General features: G+C 52.3%; 3 protein-coding genes across 8 annotated transcripts in view; all 3 read left to right on the top strand.

The window, feature by feature from the left end:
- The window catches only part of PXN (paxillin), a 44,131-nt gene extending 30,829 nt beyond the window's left edge, over positions 1-13,302 (top strand). The window contains exons 2-15 of one of the 6 annotated variants that reach the window (XM_081036544.1): positions 1,140-1,366; positions 1,638-1,753; positions 2,084-2,220; positions 2,333-2,534; positions 3,378-3,516; positions 4,984-5,880; positions 6,907-7,182; positions 7,455-7,769; positions 8,372-8,467; positions 8,739-8,909; positions 9,032-9,205; positions 9,831-9,912; positions 10,038-10,186; positions 11,150-13,302. In XM_081036544.1, coding sequence (XP_080892670.1) covers positions 1,140-1,366; positions 1,638-1,753; positions 2,084-2,220; positions 2,333-2,534; positions 3,378-3,516; positions 4,984-5,880; positions 6,907-7,182; positions 7,455-7,769; positions 8,372-8,467; positions 8,739-8,909; positions 9,032-9,205; positions 9,831-9,912; positions 10,038-10,186; positions 11,150-11,416 — 3,248 coding nt within the window. In that variant the 3' untranslated portion in view covers positions 11,417-13,302. The remainder of the gene's footprint in view (positions 1-1,139; positions 1,367-1,637; positions 1,754-2,083; positions 2,221-2,332; positions 2,535-3,377; positions 3,517-4,983; positions 5,881-6,906; positions 7,183-7,454; positions 7,770-8,371; positions 8,468-8,738; positions 8,910-9,031; positions 9,206-9,830; positions 9,913-10,037; positions 10,187-11,149) is intronic. The other 5 variants (XM_081036543.1, XM_081036546.1, XM_081036545.1 and 2 more) reach the window with 5 other exon arrangements.
- Positions 13,303-16,130: 2,828 nt separating this feature from the next.
- Positions 16,131-20,114, top strand: RPLP0 (ribosomal protein lateral stalk subunit P0). Its single transcript, XM_081037196.1, has 8 exons — positions 16,131-16,312; positions 16,575-16,676; positions 17,786-17,961; positions 18,074-18,161; positions 18,285-18,431; positions 18,548-18,733; positions 19,357-19,497; positions 19,878-20,114. The coding sequence occupies exons 2-8, from the start codon at positions 16,623-16,625 to the stop codon at positions 20,037-20,039; spliced, it is 954 nt and encodes a 317-aa protein (XP_080893322.1). The 5' UTR covers positions 16,131-16,312; positions 16,575-16,622; the 3' UTR covers positions 20,040-20,114.
- Positions 20,115-21,246: 1,132 nt separating this feature from the next.
- The window catches only part of GCN1 (GCN1 activator of EIF2AK4), a 54,017-nt gene continuing 47,304 nt past the window's right edge, over positions 21,247-27,959 (top strand). Inside the window, exons 1-2 of the mRNA XM_081037608.1 lie at positions 21,247-21,285; positions 25,482-25,584. Of these exons, the coding sequence (XP_080893734.1) occupies positions 21,268-21,285; positions 25,482-25,584 (121 nt within the window). The 5' untranslated portion in view covers positions 21,247-21,267. The remainder of the gene's footprint in view (positions 21,286-25,481; positions 25,585-27,959) is intronic.

The raw sequence follows: 27,959 nt of genomic DNA, 5'->3' as shown, positions 1-27,959 counted from the left end.
GGGTAGGAGGATTAACTGAGACTGTGAATGCAGGTGCCCGGCCCTGTGTGTGTCCTCAGCACATGGCAACAAGTGCAGACACTGCTTTCTGACGATTATTAAGGGCCTGGGACTGAGCCCCCAGCAGGTCACCAGGGAGGTGAGAGTGAGCAAGCCTGTGAGCACGACAGGAATGAGGGTGTGGCATGTGGGGCTGGCTCTCTGGGCTGTGGGGCTGGTGAGGGTCCCAGGAGGAGAGGGGTGAGGTGGGGGGGACGTAGGGGGAGATCAGGCTTTTCTACTCTTGCCCCTTTCACTGTACCCTGTTTGTCGGGAGACTAGGGAGATCCAGGGCCCCTCTGTTGTCTGCCCGGTGCCAGGGTAATGGAAGCTTGCACTTGAGGGCCCATTCCGCTCTCTTGCTGCTGTTAAAAGCAGAATAGTGGGGCCCTGGAGCCTCTGGGGCCAGGCTGCTTGCCAGGCTCTGCAGAAACAGCCTACGGAGCAGTCCTGTCCTCACCCCACCCCCACCCCACCTTGGCCGAGGGGGTAGGGAACATTGCACCAGCCTCGTCCCAGCCCCCACCTCCTCACACACCTCACCCCATAGCTGGGACAGAGCTCGGAGCCTGGGCTTCTGCTTCTACCTGGTCAGGAAGACAGTACCACCCCAGGGGCCCCTCCAGGCTGGGGGCTGAGAAAGCTTAAGCTCTTGGAAATTAAGTGGGACCTGGCACTGCCTGGGCCCCTCCCCATGACGTGGGCCCCTCCCGCCCATTCTCTCCGCCTTGCCCTGTGGAGTCAGAGCACTAAGTTCCAGGAAGGCATTTCTGACTCTCAGTCAGCCAGCTACACAGCCCTGTCTGGAGGGAACACAGGTGCCTGATTCTCAGGTAGGAGAGCCCCAAGGGCAGCCCCCAGAGCCTCCAGAGCAACTTCCGTCTGGGGCTGGGATAAGAGGTCAGCTGTGGGAGCTGGTTCTTAGCCAGGCTGGACTGGGCTAGTATCTTCCTGACCTGAGGCTAGGCATTTTTCCCCGTGGGCGGGGCAGGTGCTTAGAATTTATTAACACTTGGATGCAGGCGGGGAGGGCACTGCCATTGGAGAGTTAGTTCCCAGGATCCCTGGTTCTTACCCACTCCCGTGCCTTCTCCCTGCAGACGCCCTGCTGGAGGACTTGGAGTCCACCACCTCCCACATCTCCAAACGTCCTGTGTTCTTGTCTGAGGAGACCCCCTACTCCTACCCAACTGGAAACCACACATACCAGGAGATTGCTGTGCCACCCCCTGTCCCTCCACCCCCATCCAGTGAGGCCCTCAATGGCACGATCCTTGACCCCTTAGACCAGTGGCAGCCCAGTGCCTCCCGATTCATCCACCAGCAGGTAGGTAGAGGCAGGGGCTGGCGCCCCTAGAGGCTAAAGGAGCTTATCTGGCAGCAGCTTGGGGAGCCAGGGGAGGAGTGGGCTCAGGGCAAGGGGAGAGGGGCCAGCTGTCCCCACCAGGAACCTCGTGAGGGGGGCGGTGACCAAGTGTTAATCACCTGCCTGCAGCCGGAGTGTGGAAATTCCCTGGTGAGCAGCCGCCTCCTGGGGGTGACTCGGGCTGTTCCTTTTCCTCTCCTTGGGGAGGCTCTGAGCATTCTCCTTCCTACAGCCTCAGTCCCCGCCGCCTGTGTACGGCTCCGGTGCCAAAACGCCCAGTGCCTCCATCCCCCAGGACGGCGTCGGCCCTCCGTGTCCCCGAGCCGGTGAAGAAGAGCACGTGTACAGGTACTGCTCCAGACCTGCTGTGCACTGTGCCTCCTGCTTGGAAAGCCCAGGGACCAGCTCGGGCTGGAGGCACCGGAGGCCAGGGCCAGTGGCTGTGCTGCCTCAGGGGTCACTGGGCTGACATCTCCGTGTAGCAGCGGTTACGTCACCCCATGTAGCTGAGGAACTGAGGCAAGACTGCCTTCCTCCGCTCTTCCTAGCACATCCCTCACCCGCTCTCTGTCCTCTTGCTGGGGGACACTCTATCCCCTTCACCTTATTCTGGAGAATTTGGGGGTTGCTAAAGCTGGGGAATGTCTCTCACTGTGGTCTTCCCTTTGCCTCTCAAAGCTTCCCCAACAAGCAAAAGTCAACTGAGCCTTCACCCACCGTGATGAGCTCCTCCCTGGGCAGCAACCTTTCTGAACTTGACCGCCTGCTGCTGGAACTGAACGCCGTGCAGCATAACCCCCCAGGCTTCCCTGCAGGTAGGGCGGAGTCCCTGGGGCGGGGGCCTGCCAGAATCCCCAGACCCAGCCTCTGGCTTCTGGATCCCGGAGACCTCAGGTTTGAGCAGCCTTTCTCTCTCCCTCTCCCGAGATGAGGCCCACTCAAGCCCCCTGCTGCCTGGGACTCTGAGCGCCCACTATGGCATCCCAGAGAATAACAGCTTGCTGGGCGGCAAAGCTGGGCCGCTGATGAAAGAGAAGCCAAAGCGGAACGGGGGCCGGGGCTTGGAGGATGTGCGGCCCAGCGTGGAGAGTCTCCTGGATGAACTGGAGAGCTCCGTGCCCAGCCCTGTGTGAGTGTCCGCTGGGCTTGCCCAGGCAGAGAGGCCTCGTCCAGCCAGTGTCCGAGCTCCAGTATCTGCCCACTTAGCCCCCTCGTCACCCCTTCCCTCCACAAGTCCCTGTTGTCTGCCAGGCCTTGCAGCAGGCACTGGGGGTAGTGCTGAGTTACATGGACTCCATTCCTGCCTTCAGTAAGCCTGCCATCCATTAGAAAAGACAGACATCGTGCTCGCTGAGGGTGCCTGCAGCTTAGGAGCCACACAGTAGGATTCAAACCTTGGCTCTGCCCTTACTAAGTGTCATCTCTCAAGCCTTAGTTTTTCCACCTATAAAATGGGATTAGGGGCTGTGGGGTAATGGGGATAAGGCCACCCGCCTCAATAAGGGTGAGACCCAATCATAAATGTAAAGCACATTGAATTGTTTCTGGCTCATAGCACATGATGTACATGGTAAGTGCTTTCTAAATGTTAACTCTCATCAGTGTGACCGTGTCTTTAGAACAGTCACACATGCACAGCTGTGGAAGGTACGCGGGGTATTCTGGCTTGTTGAACAGGCAAGCTTGAACTTGGGCTGGAGGGCCAGAGGCATCTTCCTAGGAAAGATGCCGTTTGAGCGGCCCTCTCTTCTCCCACATCAGCTCACCTCGGAGCTCTGTCCCCCTGGCTGACAGCAGCCCCCTCCCAACAATGGGTCCCCAGGAGACACTGGGAGTTGGCGGACTTCCCAGTGGTTGGGGGTGACAGGACCCCACTGTTAGAGCTGACATTGATCCTCTGAGGAGGGGAGGGCCACTCTGGGGGAGCGTGGGGCTCGGCTCTGGGGTTCCCACTGATGTCCTTCCTGGCCAGCAGCCCCGCCATCACTGTGAACCAGGCGGAGATGAGCAGTCCTCAGCGAGTCACCTCCAGCCAGCAGCAGACACGCATCTCGGCCTCCTCTGCCACCCGGGAGCTGGATGAGCTGATGGCCTCACTGTCGGATTTTAAGGTGCCTGGAGGCCCCTCTTCCCTGCCCTGTACCCTCTGTCTCCCTCATCCTCCTCCTGTACCTCAGTGTGAGTAGCTGGAACTAGGCCCCTCAGTTTGGATGCGTTGCCTCAAGCCAGGGACCCTGCAGTGTCTTGGCCTTGCCAGAGTGCGGGGGAGGGAGGGCCAGGCCAGGCTGGTGGGGACCTAGCTGCCTTGCAGCCTGGGAAGGCAGAGAAGCGCTCAGCAGGGACATTCCTTCCCCTCGGGGTGCTCTCAGCTCCCAGCCACCCAGGGAGGGGATCAGGAGGCTGGGACAAAGGGCCCTGTGTTGATGGCTGCCCTTGGTGGGGGAGGGCATTCTCTGCTGGGCCATGTGAGCCTTGGGGTTCTGTGCCGGAGAGGTCATTTGCCCTAGAGCCCCATCTCCCACGCTGGCTGTCCTCAACACGTCCTCTTTCTTTCTGCCTCTGGCTTCTGCATCCAGAGGCCTCCTTTGCCAGGCTCCTGTCCGGCCCCTTCTCCCTCCATGGGCCTCTGAGTTCCCACAAGTTCTGTCTGTGGAAAACCTAACCTGTCAGGCTGCTGGGCCAGTCCTGCATGCGGCACTTCTTCCCCTCCCCTTCCGGGCCTCCCCAGACCTGCCAGGCCTGAGATGTTTTATTGAAAAGATGGGTGCCTCCATGGGATTGATATTGACCGAGCTCTCCAACAGTTGCTGACTGCACTCTTCCATGTGGGTTGACCTTTGGCGCGTGCCTTAGGGAATCTGAGAAGGGGAGAGAGTGGTCCATGCGCTCTTGGCCCTGATGGTGCCTCCAAACCTCTCTTCAGCTGGGGTTTCATGGTGGGGGGGTGGGAGCGAGCCTGAGGGGAGGGGACTGAGCTACTAGCAGTTTTGAGCAGCCAAGGTCAGGATCAAGTGTGTTGGACCCAGGCATTGGCCTAAGGGAGCCTTGCCCAAACACCCTTTGGAGCGATGATGCTTTCTGAGAGCCAGTGTCGTGATGCCCCGTGAGAACCTGAGATGGTTCTCGCTGTGCCCCTAGAGCAAGGTTTCAGGGACATAGGGAAGCTGGGTTTGTCAGGGAGAGACCGAGCTGAGCATGGAGCCAAGGTTGGAGGGGGCAGAGCAGCTGCCTGTGGCTGACTCTCCCTTGATGGTTCCTGGGCTGACCTCTCTGGTCACCTGCCTCCCGTGGTCACCTCTCCTTAGCCTTTTCTCTGTCCTACTACTCTGACGGGGGTGGCCTCCCAGGCTTTGCTCAGTGGCTGCTTTCTGCTGCCTCGGTTTGATGGGGGCCGAGGATGTGGAGCCCAGGAAAACCTTGTTGGCCATCATGCTTCAGCTTTGCAGCCACCCTGGTCAGTGTAGATGGTAGCTCTCAGAGCCCTAAGGCCTAGCGCACCCCTTGCAGTGAGCTTCTTTCTTCACCTCTCCCATCTCTCTCTCCTCTCCCCTCTGCCTTTTGTCTTTCTCCTCCTCCAGACCAGCTCCTCTGCTGTGGCCTTGAGTTCCCTGGGGCTGCTGCCCAGCTCAGCTCCATCCTCACACCACATATTTCCTTCTCCTCCTCCTCCTCCTCCTCCTCCTGGGCCTTCTGTTTTCTTGCCATCTGCTACTAAACCCTCCCCTGGAGGCCACGGTCACACGCCGGAGGGCCTCTGTGTTGAGGTTAATGATAAAGGACAGGGCCTTGTACCTCCTGCGGCCCCCAGCTGGCTTGATTTGGCCGGCCTCGGAGTAACGGCTGACACCCCCAACTCAAGGTGTCCCTCTGTGGAGGATTCTCTGGGACCATTTGGTACAGCGAGTCAGGCTCGAGTTCGGAGCCTGACAAGCCTCACCAGTGCGCCTTCCAGGGCTCCCCACAGCCACACTCTACCCGGAGCTGGGTGTGTAGGTTCCCAGGAGCCTAGAGACCCCCAAGGGCTGTCGGCCAACTGTGGGCATCCAGAGGGGGCTGTGGCTGTCACATGGGAGCGGCCGTGGGCTTTGGAGACGTCTGGGCCTGAGACTCCCCGCGGAGCTACTCCCAGCTTCCAGGAATTAACCGAGCCAGCTGTCGTGGCCGTGGACCGTCAGGCCATCTTCCCAGATACCTGGAGTCTCACGAAGGAACGTGGACAGCGGAAGGAAAGGGCAAGGCCAGAGCCAGCGGGGCTGGAGAGCAACTGCTCTGCCCCAGTTGACGAAGAGCAGTTAGGTGGAGAGACATCCACAAGGGGAAGCCTGGTCGGGCCAAGCCAGGGACCCGAGATCCCCAGGAGACCAGAGGGCACTACTGAAGCTGCTGCCGCGGCCGAGAGGGATCAGCCCGAGCTTCCACATGCCATAGTCATGGACACGCCCAACGCCACCGAGAGGATTTCCACCTCTGGCCAGGCAGGCGCAAGCTCGCACGGCTGCTGGGCATGCCCCCGGCGGGCCTGAGTGTGGGCCACTCCTGGCTAACCGCATGCAGCCTCCTACTCTGCGCATGTCTGCTTGGCCAGCAAATCCCAATATACGGTGGCCTGTGTCCCTGACGACCAGCACTCGGCAGTGGGCTCCATGGCGCCAGTGGAATTGCTCTTTCGTGACAACCCCCCCTCTTGCTTGTTTAAGGCTTTTCCCTGTAGATGAGCTCCCCCTGGCAGCCTGAGGTGATGTGTGTGAAATGGTTAAAAGCATGGGCTTTGGGACCAGGTAGAATTGAATATCTGTGACCTTGGGCAACCCCCCCACCAGCCTCAGTTTTCTCATCTTTGAAATGGGGGTAATAATAGACCATTTTTCCCCGAGGTTGTCCAGAGGATTAAATGAGGTAATGCCTGGAATGTGCTTAGAGCATAGCACACGGTCGTCAAAAAGCTGTGGCTGACGTTACTATTATTATTATTTGCTACTGTTATTATTTGCTTCTTGCTTGATTAAAACTTCATGCCCTTTCCAAAAACAAAACAAAACAAAACAAAACAAAACAAAAAACCAAAACCACTACGAACCAGTAGGTTATGATATAAAGGTGAAAAACTGGTTAAAAGATTTGGAAAGAAAGAACGCATTTTTCATTACAAATCAAAAAAAGAAAGAAAAAAACCCTATGTCCTTTCAAGAATGTCCACTTACATTCTCTCAAAGAATTCTCATAATCCTGTAAGGCAGCCCAGAAAATACTGTAACTCTATTTCAAAGATGGACAAGCTGAGGCCCCTGGAAATGAAGTGTCTTGCCCAAGGTCATTACCGACTTGGAGGTGAGTGCTGGGTGCAGGGAATCTGCTCTGCCGCCTGCCTCCACCGCACCTCAGCTTGGCTCTTCTCTGGTGGTTTTGTGCTGCCCTTCCCTCCCTGGGGCACCTGAGTGTGCATTGAACAGCACTGGCAGAGCCCAGAGTGGGACTGTGACAGTTTCCCCCTCCCCCCTCAGATCCGCTCGGTGATCAGGAGGAGCCGGGAGACGGGCCATGCGCACCCCATGTCCCGGGAGCCCTCCCCTCGCCGCCGGCTGGACCCTGCCACCCTGAGCAGGACCCCATCTCAGGAGCGGCTCATCGCAGAGCTGCAGGGTCGGCTGGGCATCCAGCCGGAGGTGGAGGACACAGCAAGGGCAGCGGGGGCCTCCACTGAGGCCTGGATGACCGAGGGCGTCGTCATCACTGTGCAGCCGCGAGGGAGGCGGGCTGGGGGGCAGCTGGTAGAGAAGGTAGTGGGGAGATGCCCAGGGGTAGGCCAGGGCCCGGTCAGCAGGCCTTCCCATTCTTCCCCAGCGCTGGCCGGAGGGGAGGTTGTGTGTGTGTGCCGGGGGGGAAGGGGGCACGGGGGTCCTGTATCCTGTGGCCCTGTAAGGCTGGCCTCATTCTTGGTATCAGAGTGGGAAGGCCTGGGGGAGCCTGGGACGCCACCTCTACCAGCCCCTGCTTGCTGAGCTTATATTTCCTGTCTTCTTCATCTCTCTCCTTCCTTTCTTCTCCCCAGGTTGTCTTCCCTCCTGGCTCTCCCATTCCCCTGAGAAGAACCTTCTCTGTTCTGCCTTCTCCTCCTCCTCCTGTCCCTTTGCTCCAACATCACAGAGACGCCTCGGCCAGCAACTCTTCTCCCCCACCCGGCCTGCCTACCCCTTCCACTCTGGGGCCCTCAGCAATCCCCTGTGGTTCCCCTGAGGTGCAGGGTGCTGGGGTAGGGCCACGGCAGGAGGATGCACAGGGCCCCCCTCCTCCCTCTCCTGTGCCCCACACTTCGAGATCCGTGGGCTGTCAGACGGACGAGGACCCGCTCTTCCCCCCGATGCAGGCAGGCCCTGGGGCCCCAGCACGAGCCCTGCTTGTCCCCACTTTGCACGCGTGTACACATACCCTCCTCCCCTCCATCCACAAACCTAGCACAACACCTAACACAGTCCTTCCTTAGACCTTGCCTTGACTCTGGACCTCCATTTAACTTGATGTCTACACTCCCACCCTGGGCATCAGCTGTCTGGCTTCCCTGTGGGGCTTCCTTCTGCCGGCCTCTTCCCACCGCCCCGCAGCCCTGCCTCAGGCTCCATCTGAAGAAGCCATTCCCAGAAGGGAAACCAGTACCTGTTCCTCCCTCTGCAGCCCCCAGGCCCAGTACCTGGAAGTCCCCTATGCTGTCTGGCCTGAGTCTCCTCCCCTTCCTGGGTCCCCTGCCTTTGGTTGGCTCACCTGCCTCTCTCTCCTCCCCCTGGCCTCTCTCTCCGGGTTGTTTTTCTCTAGACTTTTTCTCCTGATTTTGGTATTGCCAGTGGGGGTGGGGAAATAAATCCTCTTATCTCATTCTAAATTCCCTTTTGTGTAGTAGTCCAATAACAAGGTCTCTTTTTCTTCCTTAATTAAAAAAAAAGTTTCTTATCCTCGTTTCTTCCCCTATCTAAGATCCAGGGCCTGGAACAAAGAGCGGATGGAGAGCTGGCAGCCGGCTGGCCTCCGAACAGCAGGCAGAGCAGTCCCGAAGGGCAGGACGAGGGAGGGGTCAGTGCCAAGGCTGGGGGCTCAGTGTCCTGCTTGCCATGTTTCCCGGGCCTCAGTCAGGCTGGTGGGGTGCCGTGAGCCCCTCTGACCACCAGCATGTCTTGCAGATGTCATTCCCACCTCTAGGGCTCTTGAGGCCACTGGAGGTGGTTGCACTTCTTGCTTCCATCAAACCCACCTTTCTGGAGGGAGAAAAGCCCCCAGTGCCATGATGCTGTGAGACACTATCCTAAGCCCCAGAAATCCTGACCTGCCCTCTCTTTCTCTACAGTTCATGGCCCAGGGGAAGACGGGCAGCAGCTCTCCCCTGGGGGGACCCCCGAAGCCTGGGAGTCAGCTAGACAGCATGCTGGGGAGCCTGCAGTCTGACCTGAACAAACTAGGGGTTGCCACGGTTGCCAAAGGGGTCTGCGGGGCCTGCAAGAAGCCCATCGCTGGACAGGTGATGGGAGGGCCGGGCAGGGGAAGAGGGAGTGGCAGGTGGGCATGGGGACCTTTGCTCCTCCAGGTAGGGTGCCCCGTGGCAGGCCAAGGCGTTGAGCCACATTCTGCTTACCTCCTCAGGTCGTGACTGCCATGGGGAAGACGTGGCACCCGGAGCACTTCGTCTGCACGCACTGCCAGGAGGAGATCGGGTCCCGGAACTTCTTTGAGCGGGATGGACAGCCCTACTGTGAAAAGGACTATCACAACCTCTTTTCCCCGCGCTGCTACTACTGTAACGGTCCCATCCTGGATGTGAGTTCCGAGGCACGGTGGGGAGAGGCAGCACGCTAGCTCATTTCAGCTCATTTCAGCATCCTTCGGAGGGTGCAGGTGGTGCCATCTGAGGCTCAGAGAGGTCACGTCACATGCCCAGGCTCACACAGCTAGGAAACGGGGTTGGGATTCAAACCCAGCCCTGATGGCATGGCCTCCTAATGCATGTCAGGCAGCCCACCTCCCTCCCACCTCCTATCTCAGATTCCCTGCCTCAGAGACTCCCAGAGGTTAGGAGCCCTGCCCAGATGAATGGAGTGGAGTGCAGCTCTCTCCTCTACTGCTGTGTGACAGGGAAATGCCTAGGCTCTCTGAGCCAAAGTTTTTTCACTTAGAGTCATAATAGAACCTATGACCTCGACTGCTTGTGAGGATTAAAGGAGAGAAAGTATGCTTGGCATGTCACCTCCTTTAATAAGTCAGAATTCTCAGCGATATTCAGAGCACAGTCAGGAGAGACCCCCATTTTGGCACTGTTTGCTCTTTCCTTGGCTGGGAGCTGGGGGTTGAGGTGGGAAGGATAGCCTTGCCTGTGAGTCTCAGTTGTAGGATCTGTCCAGTGGGGTGGCAGCTCAGCTCTTGACCCCACATTTTGCTTTCACAGAAAGTGGTGACAGCCCTTGATCGGACGTGGCACCCTGAGCACTTCTTCTGTGCCCAGTGTGGCGCCTTCTTTGGTCCTGAAGGTACAGACCAGCAGACTAGCTTGCTGCCCCCTGGGAGCGCTGGGGGGGTGGGGCTTTGCTGCTGGTGGAGCCGGGGTCTCCACCTCCGGAGGGCCTAACCCTGCCCCCCAAACCCCACTCCTTAGGGTTCCACGAGAAAGACGGCAAGGCCTACTGCCGGAAGGATTACTTCGACATGTTTGCACCCAAGTGTGGCGGCTGCACCCGGGCCATCCTGGAGAACTACATCTCGGCCCTCAACACCCTCTGGCATCCTGAGTGCTTTGTGTGCCGGGTAAGGAGCCCCTGACCCCACATCTGGAGGCGCCCGGAAGTGGGCAGTGGGAAGAGAAGGGCCTCCCTCACTGTGCTCTCAAGATCCAACTTGGTGGCCTCATTTGGGCTTATTAATGGGATAAGCAGGCAGGGGGTACACTTCTTCAAGTCCAGGGGTTTTCTGGGCCTGGTTGGGTTGGGGAGAAGGGCGTGTGAGAATTAAATGAGATAATGCAAGCGTTTAACAGCCTCCATGGAAATGGGCATTGGTTTCCAAACTGTAATCTGTGGGGCTGATGGGAGTCCACAGATGTGATTAGGGATCCAGCAAGGGTCTTCTGAGCAAATGAGTTTGGGAAACACTATTCACTGCAGGACTTTTCAGGGTCTTTTATACCTACGTGTGAATCTCCACGCGGGAATCTACCGTGTTTCCCTGAAAATAAGACCTAGCTGGACCATCAGCTCTAGTGCGTCTTTTGGAGCAAAAATTAATATAAGACCCGGTATTATTTTAATATCAGACCGGGTCTTACATCACATCACATCACATCACATCAATCACCTAATATAAGACCATGTCTTGTATTAATTTTTGCTCCAAAAGACACATTAGAGCAGATGGTCTGGCTAGGTCTTATTTTTAGGGCAACACAGTAGGATGCAGAGTTTGACCTTGGAGCCCCTTTTTCAGCACCAGAGTTTTGGGGCACACCGTTACAGCCTCCTGGTTAAGTGCCCAGGAGTCAGACCTATGTTTGAATCTAGTCTGTGCAACGTAGTTAGCTGCATGACCTTGGGCAAGTCACGTTACTTGGTGCCTCAGTTGTTTCCTCTGTTGGGAGACTTCAGTGGTGTTTAGTGTAGCCCTTGGCACGTAGGAGATGCTTAGTCAGTGGGGGTCCTCACGAGTGTGACCATGGTGTCTCCTGTCCCGGACTGAACCCCTCCCCTGCCCCTCACGCCCTCTTCCTTCTGGCAGGAATGCTTCACGCCATTCATCAACGGCAGCTTCTTCGAGCATGACGGGCAGCCCTATTGTGAGGTGCACTACCACGAGCGGCGCGGCTCGCTGTGCTCCGGCTGCCAGAAGCCCATCACGGGCCGCTGCATCACCGCCATGGCCAAGAAGTTCCACCCGGAGCACTTCGTCTGTGCCTTTTGCCTCAAGCAGCTCAACAAGGGCACCTTCAAGGAGCAGAACGACAAGCCTTACTGTCAGAACTGCTTCCTCAAGCTCTTCTGCTAGGCGCCCTCATCCCTTCATCCGCCCTGTCCCTGGCCCAGCCTTCCCAACTGCTACTGTGACCCAGAGGCCTCGCCCAGGGGTGAAGGGCCAAGCCCGAATGAAACTGGAACCCGAGTCCTCTGCTGTGCAGGGTGGCAGGAGGGCCACGAAGGGTCCTGCCTGCTTTTCTCCCCCACCTGCCAGAGCCTCTGGGCGTCTTCCCACCTCCTGCAGCTCTCCTGAGGCTGCCAGCTCTTCATCCTCCTTGGAGATGGGGCCTGGAGGGCCCCACCCCACGAACCTGCCTGGCCAGGCCAGCACCCCACACTGGAGCCATCTCTTACTCATATTTTGGCAGTATAGCCAGGGGGAGGGCGGGCAGGGTCAGATGGGGTCTCTTTTTATCCTTGTATTCCCCTCGACCTAATTATCCTTGTTCTGAGAATAGTGGGGGACACCTGACTCCCTCCAGACAATGCCAGCATAAACCCATCCATCCAAGCGTTGAAGTGCCCAGGGGCCATGAAAGGTTCCTTGTGCTTCTCCTGCCCTTCCAGTCTCCCAAGGCCTGGGCGACTGCCCTCCACCCCCCCCCCCCCCATAACTGCTCTGATTCTACTGAGACAGGCCTCTCCAGCAATAATGTTTTATAGTCACTTCCTCCGTCTCTGGGGACGGCGTGAGGTGGAGCGTTTCACCTCGTGCCTGGACACTGTACCGAATGATTTCTACACTGAGGTTTGAATTCGTATTGTCTGAGTTGCTTTTACTTCTCTCTACAAAATGATTTCGAAGAGATTTTAAAGACATCCCGTTTTGTATTCTCCTCCTCGTCCACTACCACTGGTCCTTGACAGTGGCTGTGGCATGGGGTTTGCCTTGTACTGAGGGCTTAGGGTGGGGAAGCAATTTGTATTTTATTTTTTCTTAGCATAAGCAGGTGAACTGGGAGCAGCTCTGAGTCTCCCCTTCTTTGACTTCACAGCTCACCAGGACTGTTTTATAAACTGCTGTATTTTGAAACCCCTTCCTTACTACCCAGGCCAGCAAGCTCTTAACCGAAACTAGCCTAAGGGTATCTTGCTCTTTTGGGCCTAGAAGTCCGAACCTCATCCATCCTGTTCCTGAGGGAGGAGAAGGGGAAAGTACACTTTGGGGGTGCTGTTTCCTATCCAAGCCATTGGGAGGGTCTGCTCCTCTATGAACTCTTTGGCATCAGAAAGAACCCACTGAACATTCTACGCCTCCTCAGTGCTTCTCTGGGGCTCCTTCTGCCTTCTCAGGAAAGCTGGTACCTGATTTTGACCATCGGTCTTATTGATTCCACTGGGTGCATCTCTTCCCCCAATTTCCTGCCCTCCCTGGAAAGTGGAGGTCTGGGGAAAAGGGCCCAGGTTATTGCAAGGTCACCTGACAGGGTTCTGTACAGAGGGACAGGATCCTGCTGAAGCCATGGGAAGCCCCCAGAGCTCTCTCCACCAAGGACGAAACAGGTGCAGTCAGGCCTGGGGTTCCCAGTCAGCAGAAAGGGGCCCAGTCGGGTCTAAAAGTAAGGAAGATCCAGACCACTCTGTTAGCCTCGTAGCAGAGGCTGAGTTCCCTGGGGTCTCAGAAGAGGGTCCCTCCTTCATGGCAGGGCTGGGAGCAGCCAGGTCCGGGGAGGTCAGCTAGGCCCCTCCAAAGGTCTGACGTCTCCACTTTTACCCATAGGCCTTATCGCTCTGTTTACAGTGACCTCCCCCAGACCCCTCCTCTGGAGGACTAGGGTTTCTGGGGTCCACCCTCTGGGTCAATGGTTATTTGATGATTTGATTTTAAGTTTTTTTCTCTAAACTTTTAACCTGGCTTTTCCTTATTTCAATTCCTGTGATTTATGCCAATAAAGTTTGCCATTATTTTGACCTGTGCCAGTGCCTTTTCTTTGTAGTCTGAGGTCACAGCTTAGTCCCAGAAGAGACCAAACCCTCCCCAGATTCACAAGGACCACAGTTTGAGGGTAAATCATTGACATTCCCTTGTGGCAAAAAGCCCTGAGGTGGGACCCCTGTCTCACAGACACTTATCTGTGGCCACAGGTCCTCCTGGCTCCCTGTATGAGCTTTGTTGGTGGGGGAAGGCTGGGGAGCAGCCTTATTTATTGGCCCCTGTGGGGGTGGGGAATGCATGCTTTGCCATGATTCCTGGAGGGCATCCTCACATAGATCTGTGGGTGGCCTTACACTCCCTGGCAGATGGGGAAAGAGGTTCAGAGAGGAGAAGCAACATGCACAAGACAAGCCTCTGAGTGCGCCCAGACAGGATGTGAACCCAGGGCCTGCCTCTGCCTGTGACCAGACACCCCCACCCCCACGTGCTGGCACAAGACCTGCTGTAGAACCTTCCCAACTGAAGGAAGTGGATTTACCATTGACTATTGCTCTCTCCTGCCTCCTGGTGGTCATGTTCATATCTGCATGCTTCCTTCTTGCTCTTGTCAGAGCCAGAACTCCAGTCCTGGGCCCCAGGGGAGCTTCCTGGACAGCTTTGTTACCCCTTAAGCTTTCACAGTTTCCCTGTTGTTTGGAATGGTCCTCCAAAAGCAGCATGTTGAATTGTAGTCTGAACCCTGCCCATTTCACAGTGACCTCAGAAGTGAAAATTACCTTTAACCCTCACCCAAAGATAAGTTCTTGGTTTATTCTTAACAGCCCCTGTCAGATTTATTTTATTTATAGAAATGGATATAGTACACTTCCTGGTAATTTGCTTTTTCACTCACGGGTACTCGAGTATTTTCCCGTGTCAATAAATAGACAGCTCCATCAGTTTTTTAATGGTTCCATAGTACTCCATTATATTGATGTACTACAATTAGAGATGATATTTATATCATCAGAGCAGGGATATCCTTGAAAAGGTACCACGTGAGTATGTGTATACTTGGCAAATGCATTTAGGGGGAGACACTCAGGGTTTGGAAGGGACTACAGCATAGTGAGGCCCATGGGCTTTGAACTTGCTCTGAGATTTCAGTTCTGAAGCCATCATTTACTGACTGAGGGACTTGGGCAAATTATTTAACCTCTGTGTGAATTTTCCCATCGGAAGTACTGAAACGAAAATACTAAAACTACCTCCTCAGGTGATGGTTGCAAAGATTAACAGCGGTCCATGTGTACAAAGTGCCTGGCACAATGCTGAGCGTGCAATAATGCCTTGTCATCAAAAATGGATCTTAGCAGTAATCCACTCCAGCAGTTCTGGAAACCCATTCATCATCAGAGGCACTAGGAGCCTTTAACACAAAATACAGAGATTTCTAACTTGGTCAAGTGCAAAGGGTAGAGATAGGGAGAAACCCTTCTGCCCTAGGATCTAAGCTCATTCTTAAAAAAGTATTGATATACCACGATTGTTCAAATAGACGTTGAATGAATGTATAATAAAAGAAGCTAACATTTAGTGACTTCCTCCTGCATTTCAGGAACTGTGTTAAGTCTTAACACATATCTCATGGAATCCTCATAACAACTCTAGAATGTAGATGCATTCCCCATTTTACAGCTAAGAAAAGGGGAAGCAGAGTGTCTGCAAGGAGAAACCACTTCCCAAGATGACATAGATAGCAGGTGGCAGAACTAGGATATGAATCCAGGTTACCTGACTGCAAACCCTGCATTCATTCATTCATTCATTCATTCATTCAACAAATATTTATTATATGTCTACTATGTGCTAGGCACAAGGCAAAAATTTCTGCCTTGAGGAGCTTGCATTCTTGCAGGGACAAACAACAATGCAATAAACAAATTATATAGTGTGTTACAAGATGTAGGTGCTACGAAAGAAATAGAGTAAGTGGGGAGTGGGAATGGATTATTATTATTTTTTCCAAGTCAAGTTGTTGTCCTTTTAATCTTAGTTGAGGAGGGCCCAGCTCAGCTCCAGGTCCAGTTGCCAGTTGCTAGTTGCAGGGGGTGCAGCCCACCATCCCTTGCGGGACTGGAGGAATTAAACTGGCAACCTTGTGGTTGAGAACCCACTGGCCCACGTGGGAATCCAACCTGCAGACTTCGGAGTTAGGAGCATGGAGCTCTAACCGCCTGAGCCACTGGGCCGGACCTGGATTATTTTTTATTTTAATTTTTTTGGTAATTTTAAATAGGGTAATCAGGGTAGGCCTCGTTGAGCGGGTGATATTTAAGCCAAGACTAGATGGAGGTGTTAAATCAGCAAGGAGCCTTCCAGGAATAGGGACGAGCTGGTGCAATAGCCCTAAAGCGGGCAGACGCGTCGTCTGGCTGGAAGAGAATGAGTCGGTACAAAAATAGGAGATGAGATTGTACGGGTCGAGTTGGGGAACAGATCATGTTGGGCTTTGTAGGCAGTTTAAGTTTTCGGCTTTTTACTTTGAGGGAAAGGAGAGCCTTTGAAGAATTCTCAGCAGATGAGGAAATGATCCGACTTAGGTTTTAAAGGGTCGGTCTGTTTTGGCGGGGCTTCGAAAAACAAACTGTAGAGGAGACAAGAGACCATTCGGTTTGTAAAGCATGTGCAGTTATTTCTTAGCTCCACGTCATCCTGTTTATTTTGCGACATGGACAGGTGGCGGGGGAACGGGTGTACCCGTAGTTCACAAACTCGAGCGCCTACACAAAAAGCAGCTCCAGTCCAGCAGAGGGAAGCAGCTCTGAGAAAGCTCCTCCAACACAAAACAGCCCTTCCTTGACTTCCTTATGTAGAGGCGGTTTCCCGTAGGCTGGAGTGGCAGCGACATCACCCAATGGATGTCTCTATCAGTTCGGCTTTGCCAGACAAGAGTCGGCGCCAGCCAATAGGCCGGGGCGCTGTCTGCGCCTTATGATTGGCCGGTTCGTTCACATATAAAAGTTGCGCGGCGGCGAGCGGCCTTCCTCTCGCCAGGCGTCCTCGTGAGAGGTTCGTGTGGCCGCCGAGTGGTCCGGGGACCAGGCGGCAGGAAAAATGCGTGTCTTTGGTGGGGGCGACTTGGGGGCCGCGCAGTTCAAGCCTGTTCGGCCTGGGGCCTCGGCGGCGGCTCGCGCCCCGCAAAAGGCGGCGGCAGCCCCAGGCCAGGCCAGCGGGCGCTCACGCGTGGCCTGCTCGGCGTGGGCCGCGGTCTGGGAGCCTGGCGGGGCGGTGGGGCCGGGTGTTGGGTGTCTGAGTACCTTTCTCTCCTCAGTGACATCGTCTTTAAACCCCGCGTGGCAATCCCTGACGCACCGCCGTGATGCCCAGGGAAGACAGGGCGACCTGGAAGTCCAACTACTTCCTTAAGATCATCGTAAGTGCGGGGTGGGTCGCGGCCACCCATTAGGCGCCCTCGGCCCTCAGCACTAATATGTCGGGACAGTCAGCTGTCACGGGCTAAGCGCAAACTGGGTGTCCCCTGCTGAGTTACGTCGTTTTAGGCAAATCTCAATGTTGAAATGTCCTGAGATCTGTGGTCCCCGTGCCCACCTGTTGCAGATAAGCAGGCTCGGGTGGGTTAAGTGGCTCCTAAGCTGATAGCATTTGTACCCGGGTTCGTCTGGCCTCCAGGTATTGCTCCTCGTACTTTTTACTCCTGCCTCCATCTTTGGAGAGGCAATGAGTGACTCGTACAACAAGTTGTGGCTTGTTTAGGTCTCATCAGTCGAGAAACCCAGTGTCCGATTAATGTTCATCTTCAGGAAGGCCTTCCTTGATGTGGGTCGACCCTGCCCAGAAATTCTGACCATACTGCCCTTCGGGCATTAGGCTGCATTGCGGAGCCTTGTCTGAAGTCCTCCCTCATTTATCGTGGAGGTTTTCAGACACAGTGCTTAACAGAAAGGTGCAAGCATAACCACAAACTAAACACTAAAGGTAATGCGCTCTGTTCTATTTGTTTTGTGTTGCGTTTCGAATGCTGGAAATCTAACCTTACTTGGATCAGGTTTTTTTTTTTTTATCCGTTAACGCAGCCATTTTACTGAATCAGAAATTTAAAAACTTTTTTACCAAATACATGGCGATGGAAGGAGAACTGACTCTGGGTGGTGAACACACAATGCGATTTATAGATGATGTCATACGGAATTGTACACCTGAGATCTGTGTAATTTTACTAACAATTGTCACCCCAATAAACTTGAAAAAAAAAGGAAAAAAATTAAAAAACTTTTTTGATTGAACGTGTGGATCCAATTTTCAGCATTCATACTCAGCAAGCAAGTCTTGGACAAATCTGGCAGTGCTACTACTCAGGTGGCTCCTAGTGGCAGGAATGGGCCCAATCTCTGAGTCACTTCAAAAGCATAGGAGGGGGATGAAGTAGAAACCAGCTATTGTGGGGTTTGGTTTCTCCTGATGTTTTTCTTTTCCCCCCTTCCCTTCCGTTAAACTTTGCTTGTTTCTGGCTTGTTTTCATAGCAACTTCTGGATGATTATCCAAAATGCTTCATTGTGGGAGCAGACAATGTGGGCTCCAAGCAGATGCAGCAGATCCGCATGTCCCTGCGCGGGAAGGCGGTGGTGCTGATGGGCAAGAACACCATGATGCGTAAGGCCATCCGAGGGCACCTGGAAAACAACCCGGCTCTGGAGAAGTCAGTTCATTCTTTGGGCATCTTTGTCTTTCCTCCTCTGTGCCCTTCTCCCTTTTCTTGGAGAAGAATGCTGCTGAAAGGTGACCGTCTCTCTGTAAACTTCTCTTTGTAGACTGTTGCCTCATATCCGGGGGAATGTAGGCTTTGTGTTCACCAAGGAGGACCTCACTGAGATCAGAGACATGCTGCTGGCCAATAAGGTAAGAGGAGAAACAGGTCGGCCTAAGAGACCTTATCAATTTTCGTTCCTTAAAGGCAAAATTGACCACGCTCAGGATGTATTTGTGGAGAGAAGACTTCTCACGTTTCTTGTTTTTGTTCAGGTGCCAGCTGCTGCCCGTGCTGGGGCCATTGCTCCTTGTGAAGTCACTGTGCCAGCCCAGAACACTGGTCTGGGGCCCGAGAAGACCTCCTTCTTCCAGGCTTTAGGCATCACCACTAAAATCTCCAGGGGCACCATTGAAATCCTGGTGAGTGGAACCTGGCTTCCCAGTGCTAGCCAGGCCAGTAGTGGGGGCTCCCCTTGGTAGCCATGGATCTGCTGGATGTTTAGGTGTTAACTGCCAACTGTTACCTTGTTCTTCAGAGTGATGTGCAGCTGATTAAGACTGGAGACAAAGTGGGAGCCAGCGAAGCCACCCTGCTGAACATGCTCAACATCTCCCCCTTCTCCTTTGGGCTGATCATCCAGCAGGTGTTTGACAATGGCAGTATCTACAACCCGGAAGTGCTTGACATCACAGAGGAAACTCTGCATTCCCGCTTCCTGGAGGTACACGACACCCATTCCAGGCTCTTCTTACATTGATGGTTGAGAACATGTTTAGCTTCAGACTGAATCCTGGCCAGGTAGTTGAAAGCAGCTGTGTAACCAAGGACAGTTGTTTAATCTGCCTACCTCAGTTTCTTCATCTGTAAAATGGCAATAACTATAAGATTGTTGAAGATGAATGAATGAATGAATGAGGACAAAGCCTTGGAACATTGCTGGCCAAGTAGTGAGGGTTATTCTAGGGCCTGCGACAAGACATGAGGTTTACTCTTGCTACTTTATGGAAATCGCACTAGTGGATAAATTCCCATCTGGGGTTTAACATTTTTCTTTCATGGAACTCAACAGTTAAGTGAACAGTTTATATTTTCTTTACAACATGGTGACTTTTGAAGTAAACGCCATCATTATGGTGGTATAGGGAACACCCATGTCGGGAATAAGAGCAAACACCATTTATAAATTATTGGGTCTGAATTGCCCTGTCAAGCATTGGGTGTGAGGGGAAGTGTCCTGTGTGAGATGCTCACCTAGCAAGTCTTGTCTGCCATTGTGCTTTGCTTGGACTTCACTGTGTTTTCTCTACGACGTCACCTGACATGTATTTTTCCCTCCCTCCACAGGGTGTCCGCAATGTTGCCAGCGTGTGTCTGCAGATTGGTTACCCAACCGTTGCCTCAGTACCCCATTCGATCATCAATGGATACAAGCGGGTGCTGGCTTTGTCTGTGGAGACTGATTACACCTTCCCACTTGCTGAAAAGGTAAGAAACCTACCAGGACCACAGTGGGCTTGGCCTGAAAGTTAGCAAGGAGATAAAGGACAGCCTGCTTGAGTGAGTGCTCTTAGGTCATAATTTACATGGCAGATTCGTTCTTAAAAGTAGACTTGAGAAGTGGGGAGGGGCAGGGGAGGTGTGTCCTTGACTTTAGAAATGACAAGAACCCTAAGAGGGGTTAGAGTTGGGCCGAAGCTCACCAGGCCATACCCAAGGAGTTGTCCTCCCTCGTCACTTCTAGAAAAGGCTTTACTGGCTTGGACGTTGTTGGCTATTAAACTAGAGCTCTGCAAAGGCTGATGGGTTGTGGGTAGTAGGGGCTGTGGATGACCGTTTTGACCATGAACTTTTCCCTGTTGCTTCAGGTCAAGGCCTTCTTGGCTGATCCCTCTGCATTTGTGGCTGCTGCCCCTGTGGCCGCTGCCACCACTGCTGCTCCTGCTGCTGCTGCCGCCCCAGCCAAGGTTGAAGCAAAGGAAGAGTCGGAGGAGTCGGACGAGGATATGGGATTTGGTCTCTTTGACTAATGCCCAAAAAGCAACCAACACAGCCAACTTTATTTGTGAAACAAGGAAAATAAAGGCATACTTCTCTTAAATGTCTCTGGACTCTCTTTCTTCATTTTGTATAATTTGAGGTTTACCGTATGGTGGTATGCTAGAAACTAAAGCCGTGGTAAAATCGTAGAGCTTTTTTGGTGTTGACATTTGGGTGTCCTCTTTGTAAGTGAAGTACTTTTCTAGCATCTGATACTTTCACTAGGCCCAGCTTTAACTGTCTTTTTGTTATACCAGGATTCTTATTTCTGTGGCCACTTGCCCACTAGCCTGTGGGTCTAAGATACTTGAAGTAGGGTTAGTGTCAGTGGAGATAATCACTCAATGAATGCCAGAGTTTCCTAAACTGGATAGTGCTCCAATTCATGATGAGTAGGTGGTGACCACTTACAGAGAAAACATCTGATGGCTGAAAGGAGGGTGGGTGTTGTGAGTCTTAAAAATCTACTGGGTCATGATGTAAATGTATTTGTTGAAACTAGGTCTCTGGTCAAAAGTTTGAAAGCCATTGCTAACAGAAGGCCAGCAACGAAGCTGTGCAGACCCCATTCTCTAGTCTGACATGGAGTTGACAGATCTGCGCACGATAAGATTCAGACAAGTGAACCATGAGGCCTTTTCCTCCCTCCAGCCTGCCGCCTTGGGTTAAGCTGTCGGCCTAGAGCGTCCAGCATTTCTCCTGGGCAGGCTCCAGCCGTACCCCTTGTTTTCTAACTGCTACATCGTGTTACAGATTCTTTGGGGACAAGACACTACATAGGTCGCTTAATGTGTCCCTTTTCCTAGCTCAGTTCCTGCCATGTGGGAAACGACACGTTTCTCTAAAGAACGGTTTTCGCTCATGACGGGCCCACGTGGGGGAGTCCGGGCTGACCCTGCGGACTCCAGTGAACTGGAGGGTGCAGGGCGGTCTCCCTGCGTTACAAATCCTCCAGAGACTCGCTTCCCACGAAGCCTGGCTGAGAAGGGCAGCGGGATCCCGGGGCTGAAGAGCGGGTCCCGGGGAGGAAGCCCTGATCGTCCCCGGCGCCGGAACCAGCTGCCCGACTCCAAGCCCGGGCAGTGCGGCCGTGGCAGCCGTCCCGCCCGGGGGCGCCAGGCCCTGGCCCCGGCGCGCTCCCGGCCTCGCCCTGCCGCGTGGGCCCGCGCTCTGACCCGGAAGCACTCCGGAAGCGGTTCCGGAGTCAGCGCCGGTAGGATGGCGGCGGACACGCAGGTGAGGCGGGCAGCTGTGGGGCCAACGCGGCCGGCGAGTGGGCGCGGACGGCGGCCTCCGGGCCGGACCGCTCGCACCATTAGCCTAGAGATTCGGGGGGCGGCAGCTGTGCAGGTCGCAGCGTCCAGGCTGCCTCGGGCCGGTTCCTCACAGCGCCGGTTGCGGGTCCGGCCGGGCCCTGGCTCGGGGGGCTCAGACCGACCCCGGGCTCGAGTCAGGGTCTCCGGCCTCGGCTTCGGCAGATGGAGCCCATCGAGGCCCTTCCCCGGCCCTGGAGAAGCAGAAGCTCACCTTTCCGAGGCTCTGGTTCATTTCTCCCGAGCCACCGGCAGTGAGCCCGGCCAACACCAAGTCTTTCTTAAACTTAACATCCAGCAGATGGTTTTGGAGCACCTACTATGTGCAGCATAGTCTCACAGCACAGTCTTTGGATTCATACCGATCGAGTTTGAGTCCCAGCTCGTCGATTTCTGAGAGTCTTGGCAAGTGACTGAACCTTCGCCAAGTCTGTCTTTTCATCTATTAAATGAGGTTAAAATAATACCGATCCTATAGGGTTGTTGCGAGGATTGAATGAGCCAGAGTGGGGCCCCTCGTAAGTTGGTTGTTATTCTTAGGACCAAGGTTAGATAACAAAACAGTACCTAAGAAGAGTTTTCTCATCCTTGAGTGTTGTTACCTGTGGGTACCTTGTAGTTCAGGGGAGGCCGGGGGGAAACCTTTTTGTTTCAGCCTCGTTTGTAGTTGTGTTTTAGAGTGAAAAGACAATACTAAGGGAACAAGAAGCAGATGTCTTAAAGGACAGCTTGGCTCCCTTGGGTCTGCAAGGTGAGGAGATTAATTCATTATGATATGGTGGCCCTGGTGCCAGAGGGACCACTTACCCGGAACGTTCAGAAGATACTTATTGAGAGTATCCTGTGCAAGAGGATGGTATTTTGTTTCAAGGTGTGTTATTTGGAAAGCTTAGTCTGTTGGGTATTTCTAAAGGAGTTGGGGGGAACACATGTTGAATGTTTAACATTAATAGTCAAGTGCAAAAACAAGTATTTCGGGAGCTGTGTTGTTCAATATGGTAGCCACCAGCCATGTGGCTAATTAATAGCCAAAAGCTACTTAAGTTAGTTAAAATCAATGACATTAAAAATTGACTTGCACTAGCCACATTTCAGTGCACGGGTAGCCGCAGGTGGCTAGCGGTTACTGTATTGGATAGTGCAAAAGAACATGTCCATCATCATCACAGAAAGTTCTAGTGGACAGTGCTACTCTGGAGAGAAACCTGTGAACCTGAAAGCTGTTTGCATCTGATCCCACCAACCAATGACTTTTCTGAAGGATCTTACTGTGCGCATCCTCAGGGTTGTTCTGACAGGGTCTCAAGTGGGTACCACTTATTTTCTGATTAAGAAAAAAAAGAGCCTGGCAGCTGAAAAGCTCTTTCATTTTTGTGACGGAAATTATAGCCAGGAATTTAATATTATCGTGGAAAGACAGCTATGTGGGAATTCGAGGTAGAGGGTAGATTGTATACTTGGTGTACTTTTGCTATCTCTTCAAACCTCAGGAAAACTAGTAAAGGGTTTTTAAACAAATAGTCCCACAAGGGTTGGGAGAATAAGGAATAGACAACAGCAGCTAACTTTCAGAAGCTAGAAAGTGATGAGTGGGAAAGGATTTAGCAGACAGACGGAATATGAATCCTAAGGCAACATTTAAGAAAGCTGTGGACCAACTGGATTTACATTTTGGAATGTCTGACAGATGGGAAGTTAACCTCTGACAGCTAACCTCTGGAAGTAAGGAGAGTGGGGTGGGGCTAAATTAAGAGGATTAGTTGAAAGCCTTTTTCAGATGCAGTCAGATCCCCCAGCTTTCTTTCTCCACCTTGACAAAAGACTGGATGTTTTCTGTCTCGAGAGTGTAAACCAGGATCACTGGGCGGACTAGTGCAGGAGGTCCAATAGCCAAGGAAATCATTAAGAAAATGATTCCAGAAACGTTTCCTGTACTGTGTTCCAGACCAAAAAAATGCTCAGCCCAGTGGATGAAAATAGACTCACAACAAAGCACATTCATGTGAAATTTTAGAACCCTGGACACAAAGAGAAGATCCTAGAAACTTCCAGGGAGAAAAATCAGGTCTCATACAAGGATCAATGAATTGGAATGGTGTTGGACTTAACACTGAAAGCTGGAACTCTGGAGAAATGTCTCCAGTCTTTTGAAGGAAAATGATTTCAACCTAGAATTCTGTATCTAGACTAACTTAAGTGTGAGGCTAGAACATTTTCAAACTTGCAAGGACTTCACAAAAGGGAGGATGGGCTTCGCTGAAACCCAAGAAAGATGACGTTTCAGGGTGATTAAACTGCGTGTCAGCGATGGAGGATGTCCTGCCAAATTGGAGCAGGTCAGAAGGCGTTGGGAGAGGCTTCTTTAGGAAGATGGAATTTGGTAGAATACCTGATCTTCCCAAATGTGTTGAGATTTAGACACAAGGCAAAAATTGTAGGGTTGAATTACTAATTAGAACAGGTAAAACAAAGTGAGGTGAGGTGGGAAAGGGTAACGATTAAGTCCAGGGTTCATTAAAAAGCTCTGCAGAACAGTAAACACAGTTTATTAAACGGAAGTTGAATACCATTTACATGTAATGTAAACACTGACTGGTGAGCCCGTATTATGAAGCTGAGAAATTATATTGGGAAAGTGGGGAGGGTGTGTGGTGGGGTTGGAGAGGGAAAGGCAATACTGAAAAATCAGCAAATAGCCCCACAAATTATTTAGAGATACGGAGATAAGTACCAAAATAATCAGCTAGAATTGGTGAAAGAGGTTGCCCTTAGGGAATAAGGGCAGGGGACTGGTTTTTATAGCAAACTTCCCAGAACTCTGACTTTGATTCTTTAATTATATGCTTATATGACTATGAAGACAAAAGGCAATACGTATTAAAACTAAATCATTTATGTAGAAGACAGTTTTGGACATGAGTGTCTTCATTGCCAATAGAATTATATCAGGGATTTAAGTAGAAGAAAAACAGCATTTTATTTCTCTATGTACCCTTGAATCTTATTTTACTAGTAAGGCCTGTCTGTGAAATACACTCAAAAGAAAAGAGGACGGCACCAGTGTGTTAGTTACTTCGGCCTTGTTACGCCCTGTTCCACTCGTGTGTCCATGACCTGCCCGCTTTGTAGCTTGTAGAATATTGCTCAGGCGCAGATTCAGGAATTTTTGCAAATTGCCCTTCTCTCCGCATGGGGGAGGCAGCCGGGGTAACTCGGATGGTGGTTGAAAGCTGAAGACTTGCTAGCATCCGTTTACAGACATACTGGTTTCAGGTTTAGTTTCGGAAACGCAGGTGCTGTGTGAGTAATGGCTTCCCCTCTTGGAGTTAGTTCCTTCATCACCTGTAAGATGGGGATGCTGCTGACCTCAAAGGCTAGTTGGTAGCAGCAGCTGACTGTGTCCCCGGATGAGAGTAAATGCTCTGCATACATGATCTCACGTACATGTAGTCATATGAGCCATAGCAGTCGGGAGGTAGGTACTAGGTTCTACGCTGTATCCATGGGGAAACCGATGATCCAGGAGATGACATAATTTGAGTGTCCCCAGGTAGTAAGAGGCAGAGCTGGGATTCAGTCTCACCTTTTGGGCTCCGCTATTGACTTGCCAGGGTACTGACATTCCCCTTTGGGGAGGTTTACATGAGATAACATAAAGGGAACATTCATGGCACGTAGTAGGTCTTCACTAGAATTTGCATAATCCTGAACCCATTTTTTTCCTGTCCTAAGGTTTTTGCCTTTTGTCTTGCCTCCTTTTGCCAAAGTATAAGTAGAAAGGTATATTGCTAGTTGATGGGTTAGGTTAAACCAGTGCATCTCAACTAGGGGTGATTTTGCCCCCCAGGAGACATCTGGAGACAATTTGGATTGTTACATCTGGGGTGGAAGGAGTGAAATGCTGCTACTGGCATCTAGTGGGTCGAGGCCAGGAGTGCTGGCCTCAATCTATAAAGAAAGATCCCACAACAGAGTTTTCTGGCCTTAATTGTCAGTAGTGCTGACGTTGAGAAACCCTGAGTTCCAGAGCTTGTCACAATTTTGCATCTCCCTTCCCTGGCACATACACACTCATTGTTTTGTAGTCTGACATTTTCTCCGTGGGTTTGGTCTTCACAGGTTTCTGAGACACTAAAGCGTTTTGCAGGGAAGGTGACAACAGCCAGTGTGAAGGAACGGAGAGAAATCCTCAGTGAACTGGGGAAATGTGTTGCTGGAAAAGGTATTTATTTTCCATCCATATGGCCTAGAGATGATTTCATTTCAGAATAAATTGTGTTTTCTGTTTAGGACCATCGCCTTCTTTTCCCCTCGCAACAACTTCTACCTTCGCGTTCTATATTTGCTTGTTATAATCTGCATTGTAATAGACGGATTAGAGAGTTTATCCATTTAGGTGCCAAAGCTTTTTACAGTTTTAACCGTTTTGATTGGAAACAGTTCTAAAAGATACCAACAGTCTTTCTTAAGTAATTTACTGGATGCAAAAACATTTTCTTTATGACTTGGGGCACGATTTTTCCCAGTCTCTTTCATGGAAGTCAGCAAGATGGTAACTGTGATTGGCCAATAAAGGACTCCAAGGTCAGATACGTCTAGGAGATGTCATATTTTCCAGTGCCCTCTGGAAGATTCACAACATGTACCAGGAAGGTGTTTTAACGTTAGTAAGCTTTCTTTAATCCCATGTTTTCCTTGAACCTCTCTTTGTTTAAAACCTGTTTAGGGTTTGGGGAACACATTTTAGGAAATGCTGAGCACATACTGTCATTCTGATTTTGGACCATAACTGAGGGTTATCCCTGTGACCTATTGGGATGTGTAAAACCAGTTTGCTTTCATCTAATAAATCCAAATTAGTTTTTGAGTTTCTTTTTGGTGTGTTTTTACTGTATGGCAGCAGTTCTCTCAGTGGGGTCCCTAGGCTGGCAGCGCCGGCATCACCTCAGACCCTGAGCTACAAATTCTCAGCTCCACCCCAGCAGCTCGATTTCGAAATCCTGGGGCTGGAGCCCAGCATCTGTGTTGTAACAAGCCCTCTCGGTTATTCCATTGTTCGCTGAAGGTCGAGAACCATGGCTGTGTAGAGTTGGGTCTCCCTTTCTTTCAGCTTTCACCTTTTATTAGTCAAGAGCCAAATTTCTACCAGTCTTTCACTCAAGTTCTCGTTTGCTTCTTCTGATCTACTGTTGCCTGGTAACATAACCCAAGCTTGTTAAAGTTGTGTGTAAATGAAGTAAATTGCTCTTGGTGAGCTTCTAAGAGAGTCTCCCATGTGTTAATGCTTTAGTGTCTGACTTTTATGGCACCATCAAAAGTCTTTCTGGTCACTTTTCTCAACAGGGTTCTAGAAAAGGCTGCCATGTAACCAGTTTCTAGCTATACACAGCTGAACTATAATGGTTGACTCTTCCTGCTAAATGAGTTTGGAGTTTGACCTGTATGGGTGAAGTTTATGAACCCCTCAAGACCTTTTCGGGGAGATTTTACTCTTCAAGCACCCTGAAATTCTACAATTCAGGGTGACTTCTGTTTGTAAATTGTTTGTAGCCTTTGATGTGCTAGCTGACTGTGGGAAGGTAACTACCCCGTCGTGAAGTTGTTAGTTCTCAGTTTTCCAACTTGCACAGTGATCATTATTGTGGCCTCTCCTTTTGTTAGGGTAGCAGATAACCAAGTGAGTTCACCAAAGGTGGGGTGAGACGTTTTCAGCCAGGCTGAGGAGTGGAAAACTTCCTTAGAGCTGTCTAACCCTAGATGCATGCGGTCCGCATGGCTCGGCCCCGCCTGGCCCTGTGACCTCGCTGGCGCTCACCTCCATCCTGCCTTTGTGTACCTGAACCCTGAGTCTCGCTGAGGCAGCATCTCCTGTGCCCAGTCTTCCCAGTTACAGGGGCTCATTAGCAGTCACTGATGAAGGGCTCGGCTCTGGGGTCAGCCGCGCTTGCGTTCTAGCCATGGCTCTGCCCCTTACAGGCTGCGAGACCTGTAAGCTGCTTAAGCTGCGTGAGCCTGACCCTGCTGTGAACACGCAGGTAGCAGCCTCCTCCCGGGCTTGGTGGGAGGAGCCCGCGAGAGCACGATGGGCGGTGTTTAACACAGTGCCGGGCTCTGGTGAGCTCCGTGTATATGCGCTGTTAGCAGTACTGTCCTTCAGCTGCCTCCTGTCTCTGACCGCAGTTCCTCTTTTCCTCGGTTACTGAAATAGCCCCAATCCAGTGGACCGATCCAGGGTCCTGGGCCCTGGGGGAACTGCGTCCCTGCCCCTCCTTCACTTCCCTTCCATCAGGCGGTGCCCGAAATGTGAGGCACTGTGCCAGCCCTTCGTGGGCCTCCTGCTGACCCTGCCGTCCACGTTAGTCTGTCGTATACTGCAGCGTACATTTCCCCTCCTCAGACCTTCTCCCTTTTGTCTGTGTGCTTCAGGCAGGCAGAGCCTGCCACAGGTTGGCTGTCCAATGCGGAGCACTATTGTTCAACCAAAGTTTCTCTTTCACTCAGCTGGCCTGCTCGGTTTCCCGTGCCTCGGTTTCTTCATCTTAAAATATGCTCAATCACAGAACCCCCCTCATGGGGATTAAATGAGCTAATGTGCGG

The sequence above is a fragment of the Rhinolophus hipposideros genome (genome assembly GCF_964194185.1).
Source record: "Rhinolophus hipposideros genome assembly, chromosome: 24".
Classification (NCBI taxonomy): Eukaryota; Metazoa; Chordata; class Mammalia; order Chiroptera; family Rhinolophidae; genus Rhinolophus; species Rhinolophus hipposideros.
Note: the sequence above shows the minus strand (reverse complement) of the source record. Positions and strands in the feature narration are given on the sequence as shown.